This window comes from Triturus cristatus, chromosome 6 (assembly GCF_964204655.1).
Source record: "Triturus cristatus chromosome 6, aTriCri1.1, whole genome shotgun sequence".
Taxonomy (NCBI): Eukaryota; Metazoa; Chordata; class Amphibia; order Caudata; family Salamandridae; genus Triturus; species Triturus cristatus.
The window spans coordinates 236,746,808-236,770,216 of record NC_140589.1 but is presented as its reverse complement, the minus strand read 5'-3'; the positions used below and the strand labels follow the sequence as shown (position 1 = coordinate 236,770,216).

The 23,409-nt window shown below is 41.8% G+C and overlaps 1 protein-coding gene across 1 annotated transcript in view; it reads left to right on the top strand.

Annotated features, from left to right (window-relative positions):
• MFSD2B (MFSD2 lysolipid transporter B, sphingolipid) overlaps positions 1-23,409 on the top strand; it is a 255,778-nt gene that overhangs the window by 21,171 nt on the left and 211,198 nt on the right. Inside the window, exons 2-3 of the mRNA XM_085610602.1 lie at positions 4,564-4,689; positions 8,738-8,862. Of these exons, the coding sequence (XP_085466728.1) occupies positions 4,564-4,689; positions 8,738-8,862 (251 nt within the window). The remainder of the gene's footprint in view (positions 1-4,563; positions 4,690-8,737; positions 8,863-23,409) is intronic.

Below are 23,409 nucleotides of genomic sequence, written 5' to 3'. Positions count from 1 at the left end.
GAAGGGCATTTGCAACGAACTATTTTGCTGCGTAATGATGTATACGATTGTCTTCACATCACGTTTATGTGCAAAAGGGTGAATGTTATATGTATGTGTTATTAATTTGTATACTTTTGGTAGTAGTAAAATAATTGTCGCTTTATATTCTATAATCCGATTTTAAGGAATAACCGGAATACATCCAATACATTTTTTGTGACCTGCACTGATTTTGACAGAATGTGAACCTCAGTTGAACACAGAATGCTAGAGGAGTGCAGCATTAATTGTCTCCAACAAGTGACTGACGGGCACCCAGGCATCTTTCTCTTTGTTAGGTCTCTGCCTCTGGTCAGGCTGTGCAGGGAAGGGGAATATAGATAACGAGATCGATGGGAGTCAGTTTATGACATGGACGGATGCCTAGAGCGGATAGGGTTCATGGAAAAGTGACCGGGACACAGCTGGGGTGGACAGGACTGGACAGCACACCTTAGAAAAGCATAGCATGGAGAGAGCACTGGATGAGGAAAGCACAAGAGCCCATAATAAAAAAAAACACATTATTTTGTAGTAATATCATGCACATTTCTTTAAAGCAGGATGGTAGAGTGCAGGAAGGGACAGCACAGGAAGGGTGGCAACGAGGTCAAGGTGGCTGGGAGCGATGGGGAGAAGCCCACAATGGGAGAGAGCACAGGCAGAGGCTGATAGCATCAGGGGAAGGAGCATATTCTGTGGCATCAGCCCAGAACGGCAGAGACACGCAGTGTGTGAGACTGGAGCGCAGGATAGGCCAGGACACAAGAGTGCAGCATGTGGCAGTGCAGAACAAGAAAAGGCAACTCATGAGAGCAGAGGAAGGAAACCCCCACCACGAGGAGGATGAAGGTGCCGGGCCTCCAACTCCCGCAGTTGATGTGATTATTTCAAAAAGTTCTTTATCTAATGTGTTGAGACTTTTTACTTTGCTCTAAGTGCTCCAGTATGAGCCCACTGCAACCTGAACTCCTAAAGAAACATTTGTTTTGTATAGATGAATATTTTGTCAGATAAGCAAATACATATTTATGACATTTATGTGTTGTGCGTGAGTTTGTGTCTGTGGGTTCACACATACATATTTATTGTACGAGCAGAAACGTTACTGAATATATCTACATATGTTTTTGTCCACAAAGCACATGAATAACGGCGTCTTGTGTCACATGCTCTGTTCATTAGGAGACCTACTGCCGTTAGGTTAGTGGATGTTCTTTGCTTTTTAATGAACCCTGTCTGGTTCTTTGGCAGCCTTTTTGCCTCTGTCGCCCACTCCTGTAGATCTTGCATTAGTAACGTTGACAAAAATTAGAGGTCCACATTGCGAAGTGATATCAACCTGTAGTTACTAAGGGATTTGGCTAACCCGCTCTTGAAGATGCGGTGGATCACTGAACCCCTCCAGCTTTCCAGTATGCTTTCCGTCACCAGTATTAGCTTGAAAATTAAATTCAAGAAACTAGTCCAGGTAGTGTCGCTGTGCAGTTCGTTTCTGGGTTCACCGGATCCTGTGTGCTTATGCTATGATCGAAATGATGATATTATTTTATTGTCCAATAAATGTGCCGCATGGCGTGTTAATCTTTTGCATCCTCCCCGTTCGATGAGATGTTGCGGTTTCTACATGTTTTTATATTTTTGAGAACCACAAATCTTTCCATTCAATATAAACGCATGTATGTAAGCCTATATAACCCTGTCCTGCTTAACTGTGTTCTGCTCACTGTCATTATTCTCTCAAAATTGTTGACACACTGACAGGCCTTGGGTGGACTGCTTGAAACTGCAAAGTAGATAACTATGCATCAGGGCTAATTATTTAACATTTCAGAGGTTTGGTGAGTTGAAAAAGCATCTTGTGGGTATATAGTTCCGCCACACTGACTTTTGGTGCCTACATAGTGACCATCCAGGGCAGAGATTTTTGTTGTTGTTGCAGTTTTTATAGCTCAATCTCGACACAAAGGTATGTATTGGAGCAATTTACATGAGCAACAGTTGAATTGCACAAGCACGTTCATGTTGTTTTATACCATGGCATGTGGAGATTAAGTGATTTGCCCAGACTCACAGGATGTTGAGCTGCCACCGAGACTTTAGCCTGGTTCCCTGGATCCAAAGTTGGCAGCTCTGGACATAAACCACATCCTCTCCCTGTGGCGGCTCCTTCATTGGGGTGTGGGGTTGTAAAACTAAATTTCTCGGGGTTTGAACCCCCCAAACTCCCCGTAGGTGGTTCAGGCTCGCATGCTCGCTCGCCGCAGTGAAGTACAACAATTGTTTTACGGCCACCACTTTCAAATGTCACCAGCCGCCACTGCAATTTCCACAAGTTCATTCCATATAATACACTCATAGATTAAAAGAAGTGTAAAGAGAATGGTAAAAATATGAGATCAGCAGAGCAAGGTAATGTAAAGTGAATATGCTTGATCAGTCTGAAAGATTTTCGTGAGTTATGACAATGTACCAGTAAAAACCAAGTTCCGGTTGACTGCGGCATCGCGTGGTTTTATGCCTGCCTCAAGTGACACACAAGGCCTATGGATTGGTCACCCGGCGCAAAGCTTTGTGCCTGACTGACCAAGCGTGGCCTAAGAATTTAGCTACCCCGCAAGAGAAGAGGACGCTTGGGTCAGATTTCAGGATGCTCAGGGCAACCCTGTGGGCGCGAGTGCCCATGTTTCTGCAGATTGATTTTAGCCATTTAGACCTTACGTTGTTGTAGGCTGGGCAAGCAAACATGACATGGGCAACACACTCCAGCGGAGCTTCGCAGCAAGGGCAACCTTCTGTTGTAATCTTGGTTGAGTGCCACTTGGATGTTGAAGCATTAACAGGGAGCGAGCCAAACCTAAACTGGGTATACAGAGCCCTGTCCCGTGGAACCTGAATTACATCTAGGCAAGGCTCGAGACTTCTAGTCTGCTTAAAAGTAAGGAATTTGTCTGTTAGTCTCCCCATATTCGACTCGCTGAGCTCCTGACTATTAATCCAATGAATATTTTATTCTTACACTTACACATCATAAACACACAAATTGCTATCATTGTGAGCATTCTCGGTCCTCTTCTCCTTTAACAAAGTACAGCTCACAAAGGAAACGGGAAGTGAATGAGAGCGCAATACCCTTCCAAATTCATGTTCAGAATCTTAATTCCAACCTGCAGCTCCAAATCGCCAGGAATGTTCCTGAAGGATTTGTGGCCACTGACTATCCAATCAATTCCCCAAGGAATTCACACATTGCACCAAATGACAAACCACACCATCTACAGATTATGCAGAATCCCTCAAATATTGTTAAAAAAATGTGTTTAAAACCAATAAAAAAAAATCTAGGTTGAGTTCAACCTTAGCAAGAACTCCCTACACCTATGTTCCCCACCACATCTAAAATGTAACTGCATGACTAGAAGTGTGCTCTTGTGGTATAATTCCACTGGGACGGAAGCCAAATCCAGGTCCCATAATGCACTGGGCTAGCCACCATTAAGGACATTCAGTGTGAAACTCCTGTTCAGGCATTCATATTCCAAGATAGTGTAGACCAACTGATATAGCTATTCTGGGCTAAGTTCCACATTTCAGTGTGTGCAGGAATACTGATGAAGTATCTCAGCTCTCGAAACCCAGCTTTGACATGAGCAACACTGCATGTATCAGTAATTTTCGGATGTGGGATATCACAGAAGTCTAAGTTACTCCCTAAGGGTGCCCTAAGAAATGGTGATTTCACATTTTTCACCTGCTTCCATCAAGGAACTATCACTAGCTTTTAGCTAGTGAAATGTCCTGGGTGTATAGTCAATAACTGAGAATATGGTATTCCTTCTGTAGTTCCGACTCCGGACTCATCCAGAAACACAGTTACCACCTGTATCAGGATTTCCTCCAAACTTGGAATATGGGCTTACTTATACCCTACACTTGACGCATACCTAGTGATGAGTACCTCAGGAGCTCATCAATACCTTTGTGAATTGGTTCCAAAATGCCAAACTCCATATTAGTAAAAGGGCAAACAGGGAACAGTCCCTTCTAAATGTAGCATGAATATTCCCACTTTAGTATTCTATTTTATATGTTTTGGGCCCATTAAGAGTATGAGTAGTAGTATACAGCAATACTACTTCAGGTACTCATTAATGGTTTTGTAAATTGGCCTTGAAATGTCCAACTTCTTATTAGTAAAATTACAAAGAGGGTACATACTTTTCTTTTTGAACTAAATTTATATGAATATTCCCATTTTATTCCCACTTTAGATGTTTTAGAGCCAATTCTCAAAGGCATTTATGAGTATGTGAAGTTGTACTGAAATCGTGTTTATTTCAAGCAAATTAAAATTGCCTATTTCTAAATCACATTAGTTCAAGAAATCAATTAAATTGTACGAGCAAAAATAAATGGTTGCTCTGATCTCCTCTCTAAAGCCGTCCTTGCTATTGATCGATTTATATTACATCTCTAAATGCAGTCAATGATGTATAAAACTTAAAAGTGTACTAACAATTTAACGTTTTCATTTTTTTCCAGTCGAAGACGGGAGAAAAGCTTTCAGTCTACAGCAAAATATGTTTTGCTGTCGGAGGATTCCCAAACCAGGTGGCAAGCAGCGCCTCTGCGTTTTTCCTGCAGATCTATTTATTAGATATAGCACAGGTCAGTACCATAGCATTAAGCTCCCCAGGGGCTTATTTGCATATTCTGCACCGTCAATTTCACTAAATATTATCATTTTGCTCTTCGCATTCATGGATGCGTATGACTGCCAAATTTTAATTATTATGTTTAACATCTTCATTGTTCTCATATCTAACTATTTTTCTCAGGATTATATACTTGTTTTCTTGCATGTTTTAAAAAGCGCTAACATGGCATCTGGGCACTTTGCATCACTTGAGAATCAATAGGCTGGCAGTGTTTGCCTGCTATCACTGGGAGAATTGAATGAGCACCCAGTTGATGTCTTGGGTTTCAGCCATTGGCAGAAAGGCAGAGTATTTTTTTGACTGGAGATGGGCACAGATCACCTGTAGAGGGTGGTTCTGACACTCTCTGATTGGCTGATTGGTGGGTACTTGACTGGAAATTCAGATATGGAGGGGATACTTGAGGAGGTGATAACAGTTTTGGTAAATAGCATGGCGAGGTTGACCAACACTTGACCAAAGGGAACTGGTATCTTGAATCAAGGAGCCTAGTCTTAAATTCCATACCTGACCAATAGGTGGCCTACACCAGCCAACCGGCATTGGCATATGCAAGAGAATGTTATTGGGGTATAAAACTACATTCCTGAGAAATGAAGACCCAGGTTTACTATAATGTTGCATTGGGGTTGCATCACTGTTGTAATGCAGCCCCAAGGCAAGAATCATTTTTGGCATTTACTAAGCCACAGAAAACCACTTTGTGTGCCTTTGCACAGTTTAGTAAATACAAAGTAAGCAACACATAGCACAGCATGCTGTTACTTTGCATCAGGTAGGCCTTACATGGGTGGCGCATGGCATTCCTATAAAACCACCCATGTCTTCTTATGCAAACCCAGATTAACAGACTTGTAAACCTGGGTTTGTGCCAAAATGGTGGGCCTACTCGACAGAGGCACATATCTTTATTTCTCCTCGCCACCTCTTCTTTCCACATTGACTACTTCCTGCTGCACACATGGAGAGAGGAAGATGTCTCTTCGGATTGTTTTTGTGCAGGAAGGTAGCCCTCCTAGCACAAAAAACAATCGTGCCCTGAAAGCAGGCACTGTTGCACCATGTGCTAGTAACTACAAGGTCTGTCTCCTCCTCAGTAAACATGCTACTCTCTTCCTCTTCTGGAGTGCAGCCTGCACCCTTCAGGCAGAATGTAGTGGCTGCAAGATCTGACAATGGGAGAGGAAAACATGCAGATCCTATGGTGTGGGCAGTATTTATGTTGTTGAAAGGGAAGGGTGTCAGGTTTGTAAGATTGGTTTCAGGTGTATGGTTTCAGGTGTATATAATTATTTTATTCCCTTCCATGTGGAGGTCTTCGCCCTGAGTGCGGAAGTCCTGAAAAGTTTACAGGGGTCTCCTTCCTGAGTGCAGAGGCCCCACTAAGTGTGTGGAACCTAAAATACAGTTGTGAACGTACTAGTAATACCTTTACATTTTTTCTCACTCCGCCACCTAAATTGAGAGATACATGCAAGTTTACACTTTGTAGTAAAGTTACACTCGGAAATTGTGACTTTCCCCAAGTAACAAATTAAAAAAAACTTTATTTAAATTATTTTTTAAATAATAACAGCACGGTTTAATACAGTCTTCACCATATCTTCAAACAGTTGATTCCAATTAGTGGCAGAGTCCCATGACACATCTATAATGCATGATTTTCTACAACATAGTGTGAGAATAACATCTTACATATTTACCATATCACACAAATCTCAACTTTACGTTTCGCTGTTGCTATCAGAGGTATCATTCTGATCATTCACATTTCCCATTAGGGAAGTTCCCTGCATAATTCTCTCCAGAGAACAATGTCCTCGGGCCCCAATTAGTAAATTAACTACAAACTGTAAGAGTAAACTTACACATGTAGATTTACTCATGTGTAAGTTTACATTTGTGAATAGCCCTCTAAGATTTCATCGCACAGGCATCCGTTTCGAGAAAGGAGCCAAAGTCAGTAGAAGGATGTTTCTAAAGGAACAGAAAATAGGTCTATTCAATGGTTGAGATCAGGAACCTGGACATGTGAGATGGGTACCAATTATCAGTCTATATCAATAGCCACCTGAGAGAAGTCTGGGCTTTCTCACCTGTCCAGTCTTACAAAAGTGGCTTATGCTGTTCTGAAACGCAGCGTTTTGCTGACTGGTTGTCGAAATTGCATCCAAGTAAGTCCACTTAAAAGATATATGTTGCCAAGGAATATGTTCATGTTAAATGTGTTTTCGAAATGTGCACAATATGAGCATTATTTAGGCACATTGAAAATATAATATGATATTCCCAGCTGCAAAGAAAAGTATCCAATGTTATTTGAAAACGTGGAGGATTTAAAAAATAAAATCCCAGTGTATTTATAATCAGGCAATGTATTTTAAATTGTGGGCGATTCCCTGTACTGTAACACTTGCTTTGATCTACTCCTGCAATGAGAAAAGAACTATTAAAAGGTAGAGGATTAATTTTATTTTCTGAGGATGATGTTTTGTCATTAAGCAAGAATTGTCAGGTGTGTTCATTGTAAGAGAAACACAAGTGGTTTGAGAAGGCCTCATGTTTGTTTTCAGAATTTGGCCATATCCTTTATTGCAAAAACTCTACATTAGTAGTCATTGTTTTTAAGTGTAGTTCAAAAGTTAGTAACCATTGTTTGTATATGCAACAAAACCGATTAGTAAAAAAACTATTTAGTCAATATATTTGAGCAAAGTATATATGAATAGTTATGTTTATTAATTAAATTTGGAATTGTTTTTATTAATTAACAATATTGACATAGACAGTTTGTTCTGGATGATTGAGTGGAGAAGGGCCAACATCTGTATACATTGGGCCTATGTACATGGTTTTCTAACCTGTGCTTGAATATGGAGTTACAGTCTATACACTTGAGTGACTCTTGAGTGACTCAAATGCATCACTTTGATAAACATCTGCACTAATATCTGATAGGGGCATGTGTCGATATTAAATGATGAAAGAACAATATAATAATTTTTCTCTTTGTTCTATCTTGAGGTCTTTAAGTCTTCCTTTATATCCTCCCTTTGGGTTTCACCTACATTTGTATGATCCCCAGGGAGATCTGATATCCTCATCACTTTCCCTCTATTCTAAGCTTCCCTTTCTCTCGCTACACCTTACAGGAAGTTTACAAGAAGTGCTTTCTTTAATAAATGGATGAATATTTAATTTATTCTCTAAAGCATTTCAGTCTAGGTGATCACAAAGCAGGTCTTTGGAATAAAGTCTACTGTCAAATCCACAATCTACAGATACTCTATCAACACAATTCTGCTGACCTGAATTGCTCAAATCAATACTGATTATATTAACAACGGTCACAGTTTATATGGCAGTTACCGCTGACCCTAGTTCAAAATGAATGCTGTTGCTTTAAGCAGACACACAGAGGATTAATGAGAGAGATGTGACGAATCAATTTTGTTTCATTGAGTTAATAGAATTGGTTAATGCAGGGTTGTTCCTCTGCTTAGGCTGCATAGACGGTCACCCATGGGGACACCAGATAGAAGGCCATCACTGGAGGAACCAATGAACTAAGGTCTAGCTAATGAATACCAATGAAAGAGGGTTGCCGGGTTACAGCAACATGTATCTTGTCTAAGGCATCAACAAGACCTTATCCTGGGTTTAAGCTTATGATCTTGTCAAAGTCTTTATCCAAATACACAGAATGAATATACTGAAGGGGCCTTTTGGTGATATCCCTAGGAGATGCAGGACAGGCAACGTTTGTGAAACTGATCTAATGCTAAAGGTACCTAAAAACATGTCCTGTAATGTCACAAATAAAAAGGAAGGATCTGTCACATAAATGAAAGAATAATTTAGAAGCCTTTCTTGCATGCTCTGAAAGGAGATATTTTGAAACTTTGATGCATCATGTTAGTTGAACTGTATTATGCTGGTTGAGTGTTGGTTTCTTTTTTTACCCTGTTTAAAAGCAGTTTGTTATTTTTACCTTTCAGATTTCACCCTTTGAAACCTCTCTGGTGATGTCAATTGGGAAAACCTGGGGTGGAATTACAGATCCTGTGGTTGGGTACCTCATTAACAAGGGTAAATGGACACAAATTGGTCGCCTTATGCCATGGTAAGTTCAATGCCAAATGTTATTCTGCTAAATGTAAATCATCTTTTCTTTTCCATGATTCGGAGTACATAAACAAAAAACATTTTTAAGGCTTAGTGACTTTGAAGTTGGTCTGCATCAGCGGCATCTCCTTCGCTAAGGCAGAGGACTGTCGTCCCATTGCTTCAACTGTAAGCTGAATACACAAAATAAAATGATAATAACGTTCCGTTATTCTCATTTTGTTTTTTGTATTCAGATGTCAGTTGTTTGGTTATTATCATTTTGTTTTTTGTATTCAGCTTGCAGTTGTTCGGTTATTATCATTTTGTTTTTTGTATTCAGCTTGCAGTTGAAGACAGTGTAGGTTAGGGAGGGCGGGGCTGGGCTCCCCGCGTCACAGGGAGGAGGAGTGGTGGCTGCACCTTAAGTGCTCATGACAGTTTGGCTGTAAGGCAGCATGGTGAGTGGCCAGGGGATTCTTGGAGGCTGTGTGATTCCTAGTGCAGAGAGGAGGATGGAGATAAGGCAGCGGCCTGCGGTACTAAGGTAAGTGCTTTTTGATATTTTTTGAATGAACACCTGCATATGCAATTCCTGGGCTCAAGGTTATTTATTACTAACTTGATATTGAACAATCTGTTAAGAAAAAATAGTAAATTGCAGCCAATCTAAAACACAGCTGTGGTTAACCAGAAAGTTTTATGATGCACATTATTTGTTCATACCCTGAGCCAGTGGTTCTTAACCTTTGGTCCAAGGACCCATGGGGGTCCGCAACACCTACTCAGGAGGTCCGCAAATGGTTCAAAGAATTAAATAATATTAAGATTAAGACAACACAAATAATAAAGTGTGTACAAATGAGGAAGCAAATTTGAAAACTTTTCCTATCTTTCATTGTGAATTAAGCAAAATATTTAAATATTCGAGGTTTTGTATGGCATATACTTGTTTTTATATTTTTGTATATTGTTATGAGGTACAAATCATAAAAATTGATTGGGCTGGGGTCACCGGCTTCCAATAATGACTCAGTGAAGGTCCCTGAATTTCAATAATGACCTAGTGGGGGTCCACAGTAGTCAAAAGATTTAGAACCGCTGCCTTAAGCTATATACTTTCTGCGACTCAGTATGATGCACTGTGAATAGGAGGAAATAAGATATTAATGACTCTCACTCTAAGTGGTGATCATCCTCAAAACACAATACACAATAGAATTGACTTCCCATGAAACGAGATAGATGGATGCCATTTTGGCAGTTGTGAAATTGTTGCATACTTAGAAGATGGAAATCAGATATATCACCATCTGCGAAGAATGGCTAGAGTCCTTAATGACCCTGGCTAACATGAAAGAATGATCTATAAACTAAATGACCAGTTGCTTACATCTGGGACCTGTTTCTTCGAAAACTAAAAGAGCTGTATGACACCAGTGTTTAATTTGAGCCGGTGGTTTCCGGTGCTCAGCATTGGCACTTAATCATCACCACCGACGCTTTTCCTGAGCACCAGTTAAGGACACATTAATTTATAGGGAGATTAAGTGATTTGCCCAGAATTACAGGACGTTGACCCGATGCTGAGATTGGAACCTGGTTCCCCAGCTCTGAAGTCTGCAGCTCTGGCCATTACACCACATCATCTCCCCACTTACATGGTTAGTAGTTGGTTCTATATTAGACGGTGCTAACAGGAGAAATGGGCTTATTTTTAAAAAAATTAACCACTGTATGACACTGGCTTCAAGAAACTGGCAATACACAGACTCACAGGTAAAGACGCTGAACACAGTATAAATCATGTTACCTACAGAGTCAGACATGGCTAACATCTCCATAGCCAGAGAGATGAGCCATCTAACAAGAGAATATGGGTTCATAGCTAAAACTAAAGCATATTTTTTCCTGTTAATGTCCAAGAACAAGAACTATGTTATACTAGCCCGAGGACTGCATCAAAATGTATGCTTGGACTAGCTGGTGAGTTATTATCCTGCCTGAGCCCGACTCTTTTTATATACATGGCTCCCCTGGCAAGGATAGTCGAGCAGCTGGGATTTGAGATCATCACATATGCTGATGATACTCAGCTTATGTTTACCATCGGTCCAAATCCAGAGACAGAGAAAATCCGCTTTGCCATCGGCATGCTCGCTATCTCCAATTAGATGACAGAAAACTGTCTTCAATTAAACCCAGAAAAAACGGAGGTCATGCTAATGGGAAAAGCCTCGGACATCTGGTCGGACAACTGGTGGCCCTCTCGATTGGGTACAGCTCCTGTGCCCAAACAATCTGTTAAAAATCTAGGTTTAAAGTTGGACCAGGCTCTGACCATGAAGGACCACATTGCTGCCACCACCAGCTCTTGTTACTACAGTCTTCGTCTGCTTCGAAGAATTCTCCCCTATATGCCTACCTCCCATCGCAGGACCTTAGTTCAGGCGATGGTAATTAGTCGCCTGGACTATGGAAATGCTTTGCTGGCCGAAGTGGGAGAGACCCTACTGGCTAAATTGCAAGTAGTACAGAATACCGCAGCTAGAATGATCCTCAATTTCCCTGCAGGCTCCCCCTCTACTCCGTTGCTCAGGGAACTGCACTGGTTATCACTAAAAAAAGATCCTTTTTTAAAATTCGTTGTCTAACTTATAATGCTCTGAAAGATAGAGGGCCTCACTATTTGCAAAAAAATCTTGTGAAATATTATCCCGGCAGGAAACTTAGATCCAGCACACTAGGCCTCCTTCAGGTCCCCCGAATTCACCTGACTCGCACAGGGGTCCGAGCCTTTTCATATCTTGCGCCAAGATATTTGAATGAGCTCCCTCTGGCCCTGCGTCAAATCTCCAGCTATTGTAGTTTTAGAAAACAGTTGAAAGCCTTTTTGTTCTAATTGTTTCCTCTGATTCGCTCTGGTTTTTTCAAATCCTCAGGTAACTACTTTCTAGGCAGCGCCGAGATGCCCCAGGGTGAGTTGTGCGTTTTAGAAAATAAATTAACATAACATATAACATAACTGTGACAAGCATCAAAGAGGCAAAGTGCTGGGCATTCAAACAAACGCGAAAAACTGACACTTTGAGAAAACTCTGCCACTTATTGAATTGCAAGATTTGCGATCAGTAAATGCGTTTGTACATCTGGCCTCTACTCCTTTGAAACAGCACTTGAAGATGTGTAATGTTAAGCTTACACCCACACAATCACAAGCATTCAAACACACAGTCACATATTCAAACATACAAATACGTTCATACTCCCAGCAAAAACTGCTAAACATATGAAAGGCATGCACAAGCAGAAGCACACACGCGCTCACTGATGTCGCTGCGTTATACATTTGAGCGTTTACCTTATGCCAATTGTAGATAGACTCACTGCCATGCTTCTCTTACAACATTTGGGAACTCCCTTTGATACAGGTGTGATAATACGTTTGAAGAAAATCTTTGGTGGACTCGCTCAAAAATTAGGCGAGCTGGCAAGTACCAAGCCATGACGTGCTCATCAGTGTCAGTAGATGCTCATTTGGTGACTCCTCTGACCATCTTCATTTGACCACACACATTTCAGTTAAAAGCAAGCAGTCTTCAGGGCTACATCACCAAACAAGAAGTACTTTAAAACGCATCTAAAGTGGACGTTATGTGTGACATCATTGAACTACTCTTTTCACTTTAGCTAACAGCAGTTTGCCGGCTGCAACTGTGGGACTGTACTTATTACTTTAAAGTCCCACAATGCACCCAGCCGTTGACCGAATAGCAGGATTAGGTGAAGGGGTCACGTGTAATAAGGGTGTCACGTGGCTGCTGTGACCGTTGTCTTATGCACGTGCAGTGGACAGAAGAAAATAGTTCCTTTATCACTAACCACTACCAAGATTAGGAATTCCAGAATGTTCCATTGTTTCATGATGTATGTTTTGGTTTTGAGGCCTATTGTGACATCATTAGCCGTGTGGCTCCTTTAAAAGTTCAAAGTTCGACATCTAGGGAGTACACTGCTACATTCTCAACAAAGTCAAGTCCAGGTGTGGATATGCTTGTTTTCAACAGTACCTACGTTTTAACTGCAAATGCTATGTTTTTTGCCATTTTTATGTATGACGTTAGGCACATCCTTTTGATTTTACTAAAATTATATGTATAATAAACTTACTAATAAGGGCTTTTAGCCAGCCCTATTCATCCAGTGCTCTGTTATTGCTCACTTGCAATTTGCTTCCACCCAGTACATCACAAAGAGGGCAGTGGGTCAGCCAGCTTCAGCCATTGGCTAAATTCACTGTAAGTGACAACATTCTGCCCTTTCACAAGAACCTCCTCACACAAAGTAGTTCCCTTGAGTTCTAGGGAATTATATGGCATTTTGTGCTTTTGAGAGCAAAAATTATTTCTCTTTTAGCCAATATTTTGACCTTTTTGGATTGATGAAAAACCCAACAGCTTCCCCAACAATAATGTTGTGCAAAAACCATAACAATACAAAACAAGGATTGTCAGAGCCTAAAGCCTGTGAGCCGATGCCAGACCGATTGTCTTTGCGAATTCTTGTTTAATGATGTGAATTATATTTTTATAATATGTGTCAAAAACAGTGTTAGGAAATATCTGGGTTCTTTTATACTCGTTGGTTTGTGACATCTCAAAGGTGTTTCACATTCAACTAAGATACTGCTTCAGTATATGAATGAACCATGCTTCCTCAAATTATCGTAAAAGGAGTGTGTTTCAATGGTCATGTGTGACATAGTTGTCACAGAACTATAGCTCTAGCAGCTGTGCTCCTTTCTGTCTCTTGCACATGACTGAAACCCAGTTATAACTGGATGCTACAAGGGTATCTGAACAATGAAAGGAGATGCTAAAAGTCTCACATGCAGCACCAAGAGCAGGGATACCGAAAGCTCTAGTTGAACCCTCTCTTTAGGTGGAAAGGTATTTTGTGGCATACTCTTAGATTTTTGAGTGGGTAGCAGCCCTACTTGGTTGTTTCAGTTCTGCAATATCACGGAGGGCCATCAAACTTACAGACTCTTAATATTTATACTTCCAATAAACTCCTAATGTGGCACTGACCAAGGAGGTAGTTTGAAACAACACAGTTTCCCACCCTCGTGCACATGTTCACCCCCCAAATTCGCCTACTGTTTCACTTTTACCTTCCCCCTTACTCAACCCCAACATTCACTGACTTATCCATCCACACAGGCCCACACAAACACACACATAAACTCGCTCACCAGTTGACATGCACCGCCACTGTTAGAAATTGAGTTTCTGGTTGGCAGAGGTATGCACCCTGTCCGAGCGGGAACCACAATTCTCATTAGGGTAAGTCATAACCACACCCTAAATTAAAACTGTATTCACCCCCTGGTAGTTTGGCACAGAGGAGCTTAACTTAAGAGGCAATGTATAAAGTATTTGTGCAACACTTAAAACAGTAAAACAGTGAAAACACCACACACACAGATACCATACTAGGTTAGAAAAATAGAGCTTAATTTGATAGATGAAACAAGACCAAAACAACAAAAACCCAATAAGTAGAACCAGAGTTATGAAATTTCAAAGAATAAACTGAAATGTAGTGCTTAAAAGCATAAAGCGCCAATCAGAGCTATCTGGTCGCGTTAGACCGGGTCAAATCCAAATGTTCTAGGTGACTACGATGAAGCGCAGGTCAGATACAGGGACAAGCCTTGGCCCACTTCAAAGTACCCTATTTGCGTCAAGGACGATGCGAAGAGCAGGGGAGGTGATGCGGCGTCATCGATCCTTAAGATAGAGGCGCTGCGTCGGCTCTGAGCTGCACAAAGTCGGAGATAAAGGCGATACCTCGTGCCATTGGCGATGCCCTGCACCCGACACTCGCAGCAGCGGAGATGCATCGGCATCGATAGAGATGCGCCAGTTTTGAGTGGTGCAACAGCATTGATGCGTGGATTTTAGCTAGAGCAGCACTTTATACCCACTTCCAAGGGTCCAGGACTGGATTTGCATCACTTGGCAGGGCAAGACTCTCAAATGGCCAGGTTCTGTAGCAGGTGAGCTGAAAGTCTTTTATGTCCCTGAGACTTCAATCAGGAGGCAAGCCAGCAAGCCCTTGCAGTTAGTCTGGTTCTGAGTTTTAAGTGAAGTGTGTCCAGTCCTTCTCACCCAGGCAAAGAGGGCAGCAGGTAGCAGGGTAGCACAAGAAGAAAGCAGTTCTTACAGAGCAGCAATCCAGGAGAGTGGCAGCCTTACTGCAGCACAACAGTACTTCTTCCTAGCAGGATATCCACAAGTCCAGAAGTGTACTGAGTTGATAGGATCAGAAGTTCACTTTTTATAACCAGTGGGGCCTTTGGAGTGCGGGAGACCTCAAAGAAGGGCTTTGAAGTGCACAGAAGAACTCCCTTTCTGCCCTGGCTCCAGACTCATTACAGGGGGGTAAGCAGCCATTTGTGTGAGGACAGGACACAGCCTATTCAGATGTAAGTGTAAGGTTGTGCCCAGCGCCTCCCTTCCATCCTGCCCAGTATGGTCCATCCGGATGTGGCTGGCCCATCAGTCACGCCTAAGTTCCCTTTGTGTGTGGCTGTGTAGAGGGAATGCACAAAGCCCAGCTGTCACCCACCCCAGATGTGTATTGGACACAGGCTGCTGGCACACAGGGCTAAGAGCAGAAAAAAGGCGTCTTTCTAAAAGTGACATTTTTAAAATTGTAATGATAAATTCAACTTTACCATTAAAGAAGATTTAGCATTACAATTCCATGGGTACTAAACATGACAGCTCTACTAACACATGGCCCATGGGGACATTGTCGTTTTTCACTAACTTAGCATGAGCACGTTGCAGCTTGCCTTCTGCTTTGCACACGTTACTTCACGTCTTTATTTTTTGCAATAATTTCCATGACTGCTTTCACATGAGAACTCATCACTGTGTTCACTCTCTGCATGTTCCTGGGATTTTGACTGAACATTATGTGCAAGGTCGAACAACAATGCCCCTTGTTATTTTGTTCTGGCTAGTCCTTAGACAAAACATACTGATGCAGCTGTTGTTTGGACAGTGTACTTGGGTTTTTAGTGGGGTACACGAATAGGTGACACACACTTGGAGAGGGACCTTTCCAGGGAGAAGAGCGAGACAGCACCCATGATGTAGATCTACCATCTATAGGCTAAAGAATGGGGTCTGCTGACAAAGCTCAGAGATCTTCCATTATACAACAATACTTCTTCTTAGCAAGGGGAGGGAGGTTAGGCACTATAGTCCTTTCTCCATTGTCTTTCTATGATATCTCCCTTCATGATTTATGGACTAGCTGCTATGCTGACAATATTTGTACTATGCATTTTCCTGCTTGTTGTGGCACGTATACTGCATGTTAGGGTGCGTTAGTTAAAATAAATATTTTAAACTGTTTTGTTTCTCTGTCAGATCTTATTGTGGACCAGTACAAGAGAGTGAGCGAAAGGGTGTGTCTGGTTACCGCAATTCCTGAGAGATCTGGGAGTGTTGTTTTCTGGGGTGTCTAATTATTTGCTTCTCTGTGAGTGAGTAGGAGAGCATGTGAGACACTATAGCTAGTTGGACCTGGGTTTGTAGGTACTAAGGTGGTGGGAAGACCCAGTCCCCATACACTAAGGTCCCATAATCTTGTGCATAGTTCTGTGTTTGTGCAGAATCCCTGCAACATGGCACTACCAACGTTTGGTCTGGTACTTATTCGAGAGATCACTGAGTAGCGCATGTGCTTGTCCACAATCCCCTCACAGCGGCTACTGTTGTGTGAGGGCTTAGCCTCCTATATTCATGTTTTTTAGGTTTTTCAAGTTTGAAGTTTAAAAGGTTTTGTTTCTCTTTTTGACCCGATTTTGCGCTACTGTTCTACTGGTTCATCCTTTTTCATTTTTCCTATTGCAGTCGCTATTGCGGCACCTAACCACGCGGCGGTTACAGCATTCTTGACTCAACGTGGAGTCCCTAATGCGGGGGCTAATATTATATTTGTTGTTGAGGCACATGCAGCTTACCGCTTAGAGGTTTTCTATTCTTGGGTTACATTTCCAACAGTTGATGGGAATTATAATATCTTTCATGAATACACTCCAGCCGCGGTTCCCCTGAATTATCGTCCTTATCAATTACTTTGAAGTTCCGTGTACAGCCTGGGAGCATACCATTCGGGTTAATGGCGCCTTTCCTCACCCTGTTTCTATGGTCTGTTTAGGCCCCTTATCGGTCGACGGGGCTACACGGCCTGTTTCGGCTGGTTTTAGACCACATCCAAATTATGTTATACTCGCAGAGCTACTTCAGTTATATACATCATTGATTCATTAACATAAAAGTGTCATACAATGTCACGTAATATTCAAGTGGCTCAGGCTGGAGCCGCTCCTCAGCCACCTCGACATGGTGGTGGTCTTGTCATTAGTCCCATTATGATCAATTCAGTGATGGGCTAGCGTCCTCAGAATAGAGATGATTTAATATATTGGCTTGTAGAAAACTTTGAGCAACTCAAGGCTGTTTTTCGACAAACTACTCATGTTAAGAAACACAGGATCCTTATGATGAGTTTACCGAGTGATATTGTTCCCACTTTAGTTGATTGCACCACCTGGGGGACGGTGTTTGCTGCGGTGTACACACTGTGCATTGGCACCCTCTGCATGAGTGGTCTACCGAGCGTCCTGAAGAAGGTTCAAGATGAACACAGGGCTGGTCCAGCCCTGGAATTGGGGATGAGATTAGTGGGCATGTTCCCTATAGTCTCCAGTATGATTCTGGGTAATGTCAAAGGTGAGGCAGTTAGCTTACAAGTACGTCAACGCCTATCGGCTGTGGCGGACGTTCACCGGCAGCGGCAGTTGCCGATCATTATTGCGGCTGTGTATACATCATGGGGTCGCAATAGTTTGGGAATAAAACCTTATACTCAGGTACAAAATAAGCCCCCTCCAGAGAAGGAGGGTCATCCGGTCTTTCCTAAAAAGACATGGAATAAAAATCAGTGGCAGCAACAGCAGAAGTTTGGTTCTCGTGCTGGTTCGCCACCACAGGATGCTTCTGAACGTACATATGATTTCCGTGACAGCTCTAAAATTAAAACACCCAAGAGGTTTCAGGTTCCTGATCCTCATTCTCCTCGTCCCTTTCAGGAATGGTCAGATCAACAGTTCGGCGGGGGCAGATGTCAGGATCACAGAGAAGGCGAGTCTGCGCAGCCACAGCGTGACCCTCAGCGCCAATTTGACATAAAATCCAAACCGGAGGGACCACCTCAATATCGTGCCCCATTTCAGAAGAAAAAAGTTGCCGCTTTGACTGCAAAGTATGCCTCAGGCGGTGAGAGCCCTGCTTCTCGATTGGACATGGGCGGTAACACTCCTCGACAGTGCGGCAGAAGTTATCATAGTGCGGGAGGCCCTCCACCAGTGTCTGGAGGCGAAAGCAACTGACACGTTCATTACAGTGGAAACAGTTGCACCCCCGATAGGCTTTATGAGATAGGCCTCCAGATTGAAGGTGATAATAAACGCACAATCAAGGCGGTCTTTTGGGACAACCTTACTACTTCCTATGATGTATTGTTGGCGGAGGATGATTGGCCTCCCCCATTTGTTCTTGCTTTTTCTAAAGGGGAGGATGTTATTCACCCGAGTTTTTTGCATTATGTCTCGGAGGAGGCTAAACAAGCTTACACGTCGGAGTGGGTGCTAGCGCTTGCCCCAGCAGTGCATCTGAATCAGGTGGGTTGAGATTTGGATTCGCTGGCACATGAAATTCCTTTGCTGTCAATGCCACAACCCCAATCACAATATTCAATTAAGCGAGACGCAAAAGCGTCCGTAAGTGAAATTTTGGTGCAATTGGAATATCAGGGTGTAATTGAACCCTGTGTTTCATCCATGAATAATCCTCTTTTTCCGATAATGAAACCGTACGGTTCATATCATATTGTTTTGGAGTACTGTCATTTGAACAGTCAGTTCGTATCTTTGCAGTACAGAACACCCACAGCTCTCTGTTAGTAGATACCATTGTTCGTAAAAAATATAAAACGACTCTTGATATCTCCAATAGTTTTTATAGTCACAATTAGGCCTGGGCTAAAATTCCGTTTCGCTTGCGGAAATTGCGATAATTTGACATTTTCGCGATCCGCGGAGAGCGCGAAAATGTAAAAATTTCGGCAATCCGCATTTTGCCGGAAATTTTTTGCTTGCTCGCGCTGTAAAATAATACATTCTCGCGTGCGCGCGATCGCCTTACCTGAATCCCCGCGTTCGCCGACAAGTTTTCCCGATCCGGTTGCGTTCTCCACGAGATGTTGGATTGTTGGTAGCCATTTGCGCTGTCTCGCGACAGTTCGCACCCGCAGTAACATCCTTTGTCGCGCGATCACATCTTTCTTTTCGCGATCATGCACCGCGAGACAAGTGAAAACAAGATGGCCGCGCCCGTGAGCAACCGCATGGGTAAGTTGGCGAGCCGCGACCACGCAGAAAGTACCGCGAACGGGCGGGAAAAAAACTTCCGCATCTTCACGATATTTCCGCGTGTTTGCGGAGAATGTTAACATTTTCGCGATAATTTGCAAAAGTGAATTTCGCAAATTCCGCCCACCCCTAGTCACAATTTGGCTCTCGATAGCTGTGACTTGACAGCCTTCAGCGCCCTTGGCAATCATAAAAGGTATACGCACTTGCCTATGGGATATAATAATAGTCCCAGCGCTTTTGCGGCACGCATAGTGTCTGTTTTGCATGAAATTGACCCTGATGCTTTCTCATACGTCGATGACATTTATTTGACGGATGATGAATTGATACTGCATCTTGTGTGCGTGGACCGCATCATAATGTCTTTTGCAGACTTGTGTTCAAATTCACATTTGCCAAGTCGCATCAGCATTTTTTTTTCTGGGTTACGAACTCACCAATGAAGGTAGGGGGTTGGCCCCCCACTTTCTGGAGAAATGTGTTCAATTGCAACCTCCCTCCAATCTTAAAAAATTGCAATCTTTGCTGTTTTCATTTGTTTGAAAGGCACCCGTACTGTGATCCTACCTCCTTTACCTGGTCATAGGGAGAATTGTTTGATTTCAATCGAACATGTCAAACTACACCATATGGCCAATACTGAATAGTATGTCTACAAGCATTCCACGTCGAGATCTTTCACTGAATCCGATGGCTTCTGTTTTTTGACTGCTCCCCAGCAAACCGAAGGGGAGATGGTAACTTCAGTTGATTTATTGCCTGTTTTTCCTTCTACATCCACATCTGTGGATATTGAGAATGCTTCTCCTCCAGTTGAAGTCATAATTGACATTCCAGAGAGAACCATACCTGCAACATCCGATGCAGCATATCCCCCATTATTTCAGCTGGAGTCCAGTGGTTATTATATGGACCGTAATAGCTTTTCCTTTAACACATCTTCTTCATCATCTTCTGTGCCGGAGACCCCTACCCGTACCAGTGTTTTCATCTCCTGGTTCAAAAACACTTACTTGGTCCTGCCCTGGACATATATCTGGATGGTGCTTATGATGATGTTCCTCTTCATGTGGACCGGATTTGTGACTGTGTTTTTCTTACTCATTAATGGCCATTATTGACCTGAACGCTCTGCTTAGAACTTTGTTGACACAGTCCTGGCACCTCATACATCGTCCCATATCATGAAAAGAGACTAAACCCTTGTCAGTATATCAGTGCTCCCTGTTGTTGATGGCATTGTCTGGGATAAAGTATCATACGATATCCATGGCCCGGCTGAAATTTTTAACATTGCATTCGTCTTCCGCGTTTCCTTGAGAGATGTGTTTTTTCCCGACATACATTCAGATGACTGCGATGCTCATGCCGTTCATTCATTGTTCTCTGATTTAAAATATTATGCTGCATTTGACACTGAAAATGTGTATTTGAATTTGGCTAATTGCGCAGATTAATTTTGTTATCAACATTTTGGCCATCATTTTTTACATAAGACCAAAACACAGAGCTCCTTTTTAAATCATACCCAGGGAAGTTCGAAGACCCAACAAAGTAAATTTGTTTATTTTTCTGTGTACAATCTCTCTGACTCACAGTCCAATTTTTATAAATTGAAGATGCCGCCTCAAACTAAATTTATGTTAACACAGACTAAACTAGTTTACTACGTGTCCTTCAGGAAGGATTTGTCCGTGGAGGGTTATGAGCATTGGAAGGACAATTGAATTAAAATCCATTTGGGGTACTAGAGATTGGCAAGTGCAGGGCACTGAAGCTTTGCATTGTGCATGTCATGATACCGTCTAAAATATTATTTTTAAATGACACGGTACAACAGACTACTTGTTTTGGTTTAGCCAAGGCCAGCATTCTAAATATTCCCTCCTTTCCATTATTGGCTCCATATGATACATGGCAAACACACACTAACTAAATAAATCAAATAAACGTGTTAACACACACCTCTGTGTACATGCCTTTTCTTCAGTGAGTGAAACTTGCTGACCTCGTTTGCGTGCACACCAGAAAGGGGTTGCCTGCCCCTCAAATATGAAATGTGTGCGAGTGACTATTCACCCGGTATCTGATTGCACAGCGTGTATTAAAGTTATTCACATCATCAAATATCGAACAACCTGTCTATGCAAAGGGTCACCACAATTAAGCAATGATGCATTTACTCATCTGACAAGTTTGTCAACCTTTATTTGGTTGCAAACATTCGTTTTGAAATTAAACTGTACATAAATGATTTTAACACAATATGACAAAAATACATGTAGCATAAGATTCACACTATTCATGTAACAAAATGAATTATTGACCATCCAAAGAATAGTGAAGCCCAATGCATTTCAGGATCATCATATCCCTTCTTCAGGGGCCTCTGAAAGTAATAGTAATGAGCACTCTTAATATGGCACAATGATGTAAACTTGTAATGTATACAAGGTTAGCTACTTGTATGCCAGAGATGTACATAGACATGGCAACGATGAAAAAAGAAAAAGAGATTTGTGTGTAAAGTTAGTACCAACCACCATAAAGCAACCAGACAACACAACTGTGCCAATTGGTAACAAAAAACCACAAATGGAAAAAAGTGCAACAGCAACACAATGCCTGCCTCAACTTGCTTAAGCGCGTGCCATGAAATATGAACAAATAGTGTAGCTAGAGGATACATACCCGTCACCACGGATGCAAAATAGATAAAAGAAAAGACTTACTGGATAGCTTAACCAATGAATCGATGACCGTGAAAGAGATACTGAAATTTCTTGGTCTATGTTCTGCAAAGTATTAACAAATATACTGACTGAATAAAAACTGGAATGGAGTTGCTAACGAGTACACTCAATTGTAAAAACTGCCTATTTGTTCACAAGACTGTTTACTGCTGTAAACGTGGAACCTTCATCCCAGCTGATGCAATCGAAAAATTGCTAGACTCTCTCCCTAATTGAAAAGAAAACAGCGAGTCAACTCTATGGCTTTCTAAGGGATTGAAACTGTCAATGAAGATCAAAAAATGAAATGCTGAAATTACCTTCTGTCTTATCACACACTCTAAATCCCAAAGTGATCCTCATGCCCTGATGGTTTCTATTAAAGCAAACCCAAAATTCATAATCACAACATTGTTACACTAGCATGAAAACCACTGACACTGACACTCTTGTGAAATACACTTACCTATATTTAAAACATGGTGTGCCCTCGTGCATAGAAGATAACTGAATAAAAGAAAAAAACAAAATGGAACTGTCACGTAAATATCGGACTATTCACCAAGTCCAAGACCACTGCCACTCTCATGTGAATCCTCTTACCAGTCTGAATCATGGACGAGTCCGACGGAGGATAAACTCTCTTTCGATTCTCCAAACAAACGAGATCATAGAGACATGCGAGAATTTACATACACACTAACTACACAATTGAAAACTTAGCGATCTTATTTCAAAATGGCACACTAAACTCCTCCAATATTGACCTCTTGGGATGATTAGTGTGGCCGACAACTTCAAATGCATGTCAATTATGTTTTTTGAATACTACAAAAGGTTTTACATAAAGTAGACCTGATCCATGCTTCCTACATTCGCATACAGTTACCACATACTCAGTGGGTAAAATATGTCAGCAATGGTTACAACCTTCCACACTGGCGTCTGTGAAACAACATCTAACTTATTTGTCAGGTGACAGCGATTTGGCTGATTTTCTTTTAGGTGTCCCCTCGAACAAAACGTTTTATTTATTCCGCATGTAATGACATTTGGAAACTGTCACAGATGGAAACTGCTGTGCGTCTCCGCCAAATTGACCAGGCTAACTTAGAAAAAGTCCTTGCAGTAGTAGATAATAACATTAATACGCTGTCTTCCCGTATATTAACTTTGGATAATATTTTATAATCTGTCATTGACATTGTTCAACATGAAGTGCCTGTTTTGTAGCATGGCCAAAATCAGTTACGTTCTGTAATGCAGTTTGCTTGGAAATTGCAAACTCACAAAACTGGAAAAGTGCCATGGGATTATT